Source organism: Rhododendron vialii, chromosome 9a (genome assembly GCF_030253575.1).
Source record: "Rhododendron vialii isolate Sample 1 chromosome 9a, ASM3025357v1".
Classification (NCBI taxonomy): domain Eukaryota; kingdom Viridiplantae; phylum Streptophyta; class Magnoliopsida; order Ericales; family Ericaceae; genus Rhododendron; species Rhododendron vialii.
The window spans coordinates 14,181,227-14,190,634 of NC_080565.1; the positions used below are offsets into that span (position 1 = coordinate 14,181,227).

At 38.5% G+C, this 9,408-nt stretch overlaps 1 protein-coding gene across 3 annotated transcripts; it reads left to right on the top strand.

Moving 5' to 3' along the window:
* The first annotated feature begins 2,070 nt into the window (after nt 1–2,070).
* Nucleotides 2,071–8,025, top strand: LOC131300749 (delta(24)-sterol reductase). 3 transcript variants are annotated; one of them, XM_058326725.1, is made up of 4 exons: nt 2,071–2,328; nt 5,239–6,129; nt 6,437–6,819; nt 7,334–8,025. In XM_058326725.1, the coding sequence occupies exons 2-4, from the start codon at nt 5,265–5,267 to the stop codon at nt 7,802–7,804; spliced, it is 1,719 nt and encodes a 572-aa protein (XP_058182708.1). In that variant the 5' UTR covers nt 2,071–2,328; nt 5,239–5,264; the 3' UTR covers nt 7,805–8,025. The 3 variants fall into 3 exon arrangements, with proteins under 3 accessions (XP_058182708.1, XP_058182706.1, XP_058182707.1); XM_058326723.1 differs by lacking the exon at nt 2,071–2,328 and adding an exon at nt 2,336–3,123; XM_058326724.1 differs by lacking the exon at nt 2,071–2,328 and adding an exon at nt 4,044–4,196.
* Nucleotides 8,026–9,408: the final 1,383 nt, after the last annotated feature.

The window sequence follows — 9,408 nt, forward strand, 5'->3', positions numbered from 1 at the left end:
TTTAAAGGCTAGAAATGAAGAACACCAGGAACATTCAAAAAGTAATTCAAAATCTATCCTAGATTTAGAAAATGCAATCCAATCTTTTTGGTACAAGGTGACATCACGCCCTTTTATATTCTCCAAGATCTGCGCACGGAATATTTCAAAGATGCTCCAAAGATCTCCCTCCAAAGCCCTCGGTACCGATAGCAAACACCTTAAGTTGTTGTGCTAGGCCGCTCGGTACCGATAGAAGGAAAGTTATGGTATCAGTACCGAGCTCGCTAAGGCTGGCGTGAAGGCCGGTCAGTACCGATAGAAAATATTGTAGGGTATCGGTATCGAGCTCTTATGGAGCAGCTCTGCCTCTTCGATCCTTGTCTTTATCTTCATGTCGTCGGGTCACCTTCGGGTCTCTAACTCTTTGTTCATGATCATCTTTGAGCCCTTGAAAGTCTTTGATACGCTTTAGGCCTTAAAACTTCTGTATTGAGTGATTTTCCTACAAAACAGAACTAGCAAACCCTACATGCAAAAGTAAGTAGAAACAACTAAATTAACAACAAAACTAAACTAAACTAGAGACTTAGCGCCTCCTCAATGGTAATATCGGGTGCTTATCAGCGATGAGCTTGTTGTATTCCCTTTGTCCATGCCACGTGGCCGAACCAAAATGGTGCCACATGAACGAACTGATCCATTCCATACTGCGGTGACTACGATCCGCTGCAGTCTCTGGGCACGACTCGGGTCATAACTTCGACCCGGTTGTCCACTAAATGAATATGGGATCCCTATGCTCTTTTAGCTAGAAGTCTCCATGAATGGGCTCAAGGGGCAATAGGCCCAACTAGTCCATTGGCCAAGATGTTAATCCGGCCTACTACAGGACTCAAGTTGTTGACTTATTAATTGATAGTGAAATTAAGATGGCAAAGGTAAATATCAAATAGGAAATATATTTTAAAATTAAGACGGTGAAGATAAATCTATAAGCGGTCTTGCTAACCTTTGCCCACTAAGTGAAGGATGAAATTTTAATAATTTTAAACAAGTTTGGATATCAATCCATACTTCAAGGATATTAATACATTTTTTTCGGATATCAATGCATCTTTTACTTATTATCCTTAAGTTGTCGGTTTATTCTGTTGGTTCGTGGACAATTTGACTAATGGAAGCAGGAAGAGACTGTTTCATAATTTTGTAAATTCAGTGAGTGAAGTATATACCAACGGATAGAATGGAATACATTGACATTTCAAAAGTATTGAGGAGGCAGTAATGTAATTACCCGAATACAATAAAAAGTTAAAAACGCACGTTCGTCGCGACGTCACGTGCTTATCCTTGCTTCGGCAAAAGAACGTGACTTCCAGCGAATTCGAATCTCTTTGATGGATCCGGCTTCGAAATCCGCACTGCGCTTTGTTTTTTTTTTTTTGATCCGCCGCACTGCGCTTTGTTGTCTCCACAATTAAACAACCTTCCGTGTCATTATTGGGAGGTTACGGGACACCGCCACGTAATGTCTAACATCCCTCTGCATGTAGTGTTGGGTATAATGTGACGGTATGTTGAGCATTACGTGAAAGTGTCCTAAGACCATCAAATAATTTTTTTCATGAAATTTTTTTCGGTTGTTAATTTCAAATTTCTTAAGTTTAGTCGAGATGTATGCAAACTGATTCGGATATCCAATTATATAAAAAAAAACTTCTGAATAATCACTCCCTGATTTATTGTCTCCCTCCCTAATGTATTCCTATATTCATATAGTACTACTCACTTCGCTAAACAAACAAGTACTTATTAGTCCTTATTTTCTCTCCGCAAGTAATTACTTGAGGCAAATAATCTTACCCGGTATATTACGTGAATTCTATTTTTTAAATAGTTTCTCTCGCCCAAAATATCTATCAAATCTATTAAACAAGCGACTGCATTCTCTCTCCTAGATTTATTTTCTTTTTCTAAATAGATACTAATCAAATTAAGATTAATTTTTAGTGTCGATCAATTGACGCCAGCTATATATATATATTTGTTTCGTGTCTAGAAAAAGGTCAGAAGTATCACCTTACAACCAACTAAATTATCACTCCATGATTTGTTTTCTCTCTCTAAAATTATTAGGAGCACTCTGTACTCCCCTCCTAAAAATATATACACACGATAGTATACTAATGACCCCATTAAACACGTTACTATAAATTATTCACACCCCTTTTCCTTACACATTTCTACCTTTATTTTTCACCTACTTTTATTTTTTTGGGCTATAAATGTCGCTTCCTTTTCACTCTGTACCTCGCCTCACTTGAACCCCTGCACTTGCAATCTCAGGTATCTTCTCTCTCTAATCTCTCTCTCTCTCTCTCTCTCTCTCTCTAGGATATATAGATTTACTCTCACTGTTCACTTCAGAGTCGATGCTTGGCTGATTTTACGATCGAGAGTGTGTGTCGTCGTAGATCTAAGGATCTGTAATTTACATGTAATTGGTTATCTTCTTAAAATTATGAGCATGCAAATCGATTTACTTTTTGGAAAAAAAAAATTGAGCATGCAAATGGATTCTTGTTGTCTGTAGTTCCTTTCGGGAAATTTGATTGAATTTAGGTTTGGCTTTATAGTGACATTATGCTGGGATTTAGGCCTCACTGCATCTGTTCCAAAAAACGTAATGTGATCTTTACACTTCATTGTTTCTTCCTGTAAGCTGAGATTTAGGCCTCACTTCATCTGTTCCAAAAAAGTATATAATCTTTACACTTCATTGTTTCTTCCTGTAAGCTGAGATTTAGGCCTCACTGCATCTGTTCCAAAAAAGTATATAATCTTTACCCTTCATTGTTTCTTTCTGTAAGTAAGTGATAGTATATAAGTAAGTGATAGTATACAAAGCAGATATACACAAGTGTAAAGTAAAGAATTATATCAAAATAGCAACAAAGTTGACTGAAGAAAAAAAGGACCACAACTGTACAAATGAAAGCAAATCTGTAAAAGAATCAAGGCACCCAACTCCAAAGGGTAGCCACAACTCCTCTTGTACTTCTTTGTTGGAACTTGCATTTATGGATCCGTAAATCTGGGCGCATGTTAAGTCTTCTTCAACTCGGCATTTCATCACCCACGGTTCGTCATTCAGATCTTTGTTCATTTTTAGTTTGATTGTAGTTAGAAGTTGATCGCTACATTTGATTTACACGTATACTCTTAAATGTGCATTGCCTTTTATTGATGGTATGCGTTTACTTTGTTAGGACTGTTAGGGTCCTCACACTGTTTGGCGTTTTTGCTTGGGTCAATTTGTTTTTCACGTGACAAGTTAAGAGTTAAAGACTTCTAAACACTTATACGTGTGGATGTCGCATGAGTGCCTTATAGGCATAGAGACAACAACTTAAAAAAACAATTTTGTGATTCTTAACCTGAGTTTCAAATTGTTGATTTATTCCTATTGATTAGAACTCCAATGCTAATATTTTGGTTTTTCTGAAAGAAAATAAGTTTTTTAATCCTTTCTTGGGGTGTCATCTCATAATTTAATCTACACTGTTTGTTGTAAAATGTATTTCTTGTCATTGTTATACTCCGAAATCTGGTATATTTATTTCAGTATGCTTTGTTAGTGTGAAATTGGCTGTTCAGCAATGATGAATTATTGAAGTTTCATTCCTTGTAGTTTTTACTTCCATTTTGTAACATGTAGTTCTATCTGAATATTTTCTTCATGTCTCAAGTTGGGCTGCTCTGGATACTTGTGATGGAATTTGTCAGTGCTTATTTGAAATGATTGGTTGACATGCATCATTTTTCTTGAGTGCTTTGGATTTAGAGCGATTCCCCTGTAAATTTGTTGTATTCATTTGCCATGCACACCTTCTTATGCTACTCTCAGAATGTTCACCTGTAATGTTCATTTTATGTTCTTTGTGAAATATTATTACACTTCACCAAAATGGTCCACTCTTTTGGCATTGATGAACTTAAATAATTCCCAAAGATAAAAAGTTGTCCTTGAATTTATGCTGAGTTGTTGCATCTAGGTTCTTTTGAATCCAAAGTCAGTGTAGCGCATGTTTCGTTGTCGAGCAGTGCTTTTCTTTTCTGAGAGAGGCTGGAGGAAGGGGGGAGTCTGAAGTGAAATAGTGGGTTCTAGGTTGCTTCATGAGAATTACAATCACATGTTGTCAACCGTGTTCTAGGTTGCTTCCTTTCTTTCTTCATGTTGTTTTTGGTTCGACTACTGACTAGTTAAACAATTGGTTCCTGTATTCTCTACAAATTAATCGCTTGAGCATAGAATTTTGCTATGCAATTCTACGTGTCAAAGATCAGCCAAGTTTGTTTGCTAAGGTGTGGTGTTTTTTTAACGCTGCTCCCTTGAAAATAGTAAAACCTGCTACTTTGCAAAGGCTTTATGCTATCCAGTGTAGCAATCAGCATATTTAGCCTTCACAAAAGAACTCTAGTTAACCAATTTTCTTTGTGTCTCAGTATTCTTTTTCGGGTAGGTTAAAATATAGCAACCTCGCAAATATAATTTAATGTAAGGTTTTGGTACTTGGACTCGTTCTTTTTCCGTTACTTTTTTTTTTTACACACTTAAGCTTCTTCGGTTGATGTGGGGCTCATGTGAGAGGTTGATGCCTGCTGTACAGTGCAGTTGATGTGAGTCTGGAAACTTGCATTATTGAACTCGTCCTGAAGTGCTATTGCGTAACTTGTTTCTAGAAAAGCTATTCTCTGGTTACTGAGATAGCATAAATATTTTACTGTGTGCTGTTCATTGCACCGCTGGCTTTCCAATCACTTGGAGGCGGTGAAGATAAGAAGAGGACTCTGGCTTTAATTTTTGGAATTGCTTGAAGGATATTTCTAAAAGAAAAGCCGTTGGAGTTTCTCTTTCTTTCACCGGCCTGTGTAGAAGGGTGCTCACTTCAATCTATCCAGTATCTCTAAAACCATTTTATTCTGGCACCAACTCGGGATGCACTTTGAGTTTATGCAATTTATTGCCCCGTCTATGGTGTTTGAATGCTAAATCTACAGATTTACTAATTATCATCTGATATCGTGGGAATGTGAATTGAATTCATTGCCATTGGTTAGGAGTTTTGCCTTCTCTTTTATCCAGAATTATTCTCGAAAGTTTCAAATACGTGAACTAGATTTTGAAGTTCTGAAACGCAAATGCCAAACTTACGTAATATCTGTTGGCTCACATTTTATTCGTGTTAATTACAGTGGTACAAGCATCATCATTTGATACAATGTCAGCTCTCGCGGCCCCACTACGCCCCAAGAGGAAGAAGGTTTGGGTGGACTACTTTGTCCAGTTCCGATGGATTCTGGTTATTTTTGTCGTCCTACCTATCTCCTGGACTTTGTACTTCCTCACATATCTTGGAGACGTCAATTCCGAAAGGAAGTCCTACAAGCGGCGTCAGAAGGAACATGAGGAGAATGTTAAGAAAGTAGTGGCAAGACTCAAACAAAGGAACGCATCAAAGGATGGGCTTGTTTGCACAGCTAGGAAACCCTGGATTGCTGTTGGAATGCGGAATGTGGACTACAAGCGTGCTCGCCATTTTGAGGTTGATCTCTCTGCTTTCAGAAACATCATTGAAATCGACAAAGAGAGAATGATTGCCCGAGTTGAGCCTCTTGTCAACATGGGGCAGATAACAAGGGTTACTGTTCCAATGAATCTCGCCCTAGCGGTTGTCGCTGAACTTGATGATTTGACTGTTGGTGGCCTCATCAATGGATACGGTATCGAAGGAAGCTCTCATATCTATGGCCTCTTCTCTGATACTGTCGTGGCCTATGAAATTGTTTTGGCCGATGGGCGAGTAGTTAGAGCAACAAAGGACAATGAATTCTCCGACCTTTTCTATGCTATCCCATGGTCTCAGGGGACCCTGGGACTTCTTGTTTCTGCTGAGATTAAACTTATACCAATTAAGGAGTACATGAAGCTGACTTACAAACCAGCTGTGGGCAACTTAAACGATCTTGCACAGGCTTATGTGGATTCTTTTACTCCAAGGGACGGAGATCAGGACAATCCCGAAAAGGTTCCAGATTTTGTGGAGGGGATGGTTTACTCTGCAACAGAAGGGGTTTTCATGACAGGTAGACTGGGGTGGACCCACAAGGGTGCTGACTGATTTGTGAGACTTTTCTTGATACAATTACGTAGTTGTATTATATTTATGCCCATCAGAAGTGAAGTTACTAATATGGCCCTTTATAGGTAATATTGTGCTAAATTTTGAACACGAGTTTGTTGTAAGTTCATCTTCACCTAAAAAAGAACCAGAAAAGATATACTGTGTCAAAGTTTGTTCCCTTTTTTCGTTAGTCGAAGAAGTTTCCCTGTTCTGAATTTGTTATTAATTGGTGCCCCCACTCTAGTAACTTTCTAGATCCATGACTGCAGGTAGATATGCATCGAAAGAAGAGGCTAAGAAGAAGGGGAATGTGATTAACAGTGTTGGTTGGTGGTTTAAGCCTTGGTTCTACCAGCATGCACAGACGGCCCTAAAGAAAGGGGAGTTTGTAGAGTACATCCCGACTAGAGAGTATTACCACAGGCACACTAGATGTTTGTATTGGGAAGGGAAGCTGATCCTACCTTTTGGTGATCAATTTTGGTTTAGGTTTTTCTTGGGCTGGCTGATGCCTCCTAAGGTTTCTCTGCTTAAGGCTACACAAGGTGAAGCCATCAGGAACTATTACCATGAAATGCATGTCATTCAGGATATGCTTGTACCTCTTTACAAAGTTGGAGATGCTCTAGAATTCGTCCACAAAGAGATGGAGGTATGGAATTCTTTGCTCCGGAATTGTATAATATTCATGTAAAGTAGTTTACCCTTTTTTGTTTTTTTGGTTCCCCAAAAAGTATGTTGACTGAACTGGTAATTTTGGATTTGAGACGTCGAAGTATGAAACAAGTATTGTCTCTTGGCTGTAGAAGTATAATAGCTTGGCTTTGACTGCTATTTTCCCAAATAACAGTTCTGTGAAAAGGTTTTTTTTCCAAATGGCATGAAACAAAAGACGAAGATACGATTTTTGCAAAACTTCCGTATTACGTCATATTAAATGGTGCTCTAGATTGGTCATTCTAGCAACATTTGTATTGCTAGGGGTTTAGCATCAATAGAATTTCCATATAATCCTTAATTCTCCTAGAAAATTTCAGGAAGGTGTGGACCTTGTGTCCGGTACTATCAGGTTTCTCAAACCCACCAGTAAGAGTTCATGCTAGCTTATTTGTTTCGAAATGTTTCCTCTCTGACGAAATAACATCTGAAATATGATGCTTTTCTAGGTATATCCCCTCTGGCTCTGCCCGCACAAACTGTTCAAGTTTCCCTATAAGACAATGATATACCCGGAGGCTGGATTTGAGCTCCACCGCAGGCAAGGGGACACAAGCTACGCTCAGATGTACACTGATGTTGGAGTTTACTACGCACCGGGACCTGTCCTGCGGGGCGAGGTTTTTGATGGGGCGGGGGCTGTTCGCACTATGGAGAGCTGGTTGATTGAGAACCATGGATACCAGCCGCAATATGCTGTGTCTGAGCTAGATGAGAAGAGCTTCTGGAGGATGTTTGATGCTGGGCTATATGAGAATTGCAGGAAGAAGTATGGAGCTGTGGGGACCTTTATGAGTGTTTACTATAAGTCGAAAAAAGGGAGGAAGACTGAGAAGGAGGTGCAGGAAGCTGAACAAGCTCACCTTGAGACTCCTATTGCGGAGGTTGATGATGACGAGGATGATCAGCCGGCAGATTGAGTTTTAGCTTTTTGAAGTGAATCTGGAACTTTCCTGTAGGGTTTCGATTGTTTGTGTCCTCTTCCTCCACTTTCTTCTGGTTTGGCTGCAATTTCTTTTGTTTTGGTTTTGGTTGTTAGTTTGTTGCGTCCCCGTAGGGACAGCTATCTAGCTATCCCTTTTTTGGGTGGCTAGCTTTCTGAACTGAGTCAGATTAGATTGTGTGACTGGTTTATGCTCTCTCTCTCTCTCTCTCTCTGGCGCGCGCGTGTGTGGAAACTGCTAGTTTTTTGGCTGATTTGGTGAGCTCTCACTTCGTTCTTGATTGTTTTCCTTCTATTTGCTTGCTTTCATCTAATTTGACCGTAATATTTTTTAAAATCATTTCGTGAGATCTTTAAAACAATTAAGAACGAAGTGAGTGTTCGCCCTGTCAACCGAAAAACCAAAGTTACCGTGATTCTTTTTGGCATCATCGATTTTGGATTTTAGTTGATAGGGATCTGTACAACTGAACTTATCGTACTTACAAAAATTCAAACAAAGTACCTCGGCTTCAAACCTGGAGGTGTCAATTTTTTTTTTTAAGGTTGGCCAATTTACATGTACAATTCCCCCCTCTCCAACCATAGCTTTAAATTTAGAGTTGTTCTTTTCCTGTTTATGTAAGTTTTATTCTCATATGAAAACAAACATTGACATTGCCTTTCAAAAATGGTACTGTATGAGTGAAGGTTATGCAGAATCCACATTGGATTTAGCCTTCCAAATGGTAGGGAGCTTGTGGTGGCTTCAAAAGTTACCGTTATTTGTTGAAATTTTAAGGCTTTCTTTAGAGATGATGTATGTTCTTATAAGCAACAGATATCAAACGTCGTCGTTAGTGTCCGGTGCATCAACCACTTGTCACATTCTCGAGTATTTAGTGAGCACTTCTGGAATATTTTCATGTGGTACTCTAATTCCCTTCACAACATCCCATTCTTTAAATTTGGAGTTGCCAATGTCAATGTATGTTTTCATGTGAAAATAAAACTTTCCAAAAACGAAAATGACAACTCCAAATGGCATGAGTAAAGGTCATGCCAAATCCACATAGGATTTGGCCTTCCAAATGCCAGCAGGATTGGTGCTTGTGTTAGCTTCAAAAGTCACTGTTACTCCGCCACGTGAAATTTTAAGGCTCCCACTCGAGATGATGTTAGGCCATTCACAGTGGTATAATCAAAAGTCAGTTGTTGCTAAAGTTAATAATATTTGTGCAAAAAATGACTCATAATGGTATAATCAAATTTAGCAACATCCTTAGAAATAATCAAATTTTGGGCTTTGGATAATCAAAACTAGCAATCTTTTTTAATAATCAAAATTTATGAACCCCACACTACATAAGTTAATTGGTTCCAAAATTTATATACGCGCGTATTTCAACTAGTATTTTCTTCTTCTCTTCTTCACTTGCTCTATATCTTCTTCACTTCAACCACAAATTGTTTCTCTTTCTTTTCCTCAAAAAATGAAACTCATATTTCTCGATCATCTACAATTTAACTCATCGTTGCCAGATTAAGGTATTTCACTTTTTTTTTCCGTTTTTATTTTAGGCTGCATTCTTATGAATTTAA

Excerpts from the sequence above, each read along its gene's own strand:
- LOC131300749 (XM_058326725.1), top strand. The coding sequence starts at position 5,265 with ATGTCAGCTCTCGCGGCCCCACTACGCCCCAAGAGGAAGAAGGTTTGG. Across the intron at positions 6,130-6,436 it reads AGAAGGGGTTTTCATGACAG|GTAGATATGCATCGAAAGAA; the intron begins GTAGACTGGGGT and ends CCATGACTGCAG. Across the intron at positions 6,820-7,333 it reads TCGTCCACAAAGAGATGGAG|GTATATCCCCTCTGGCTCTG; the intron begins GTATGGAATTCT and ends ATGCTTTTCTAG.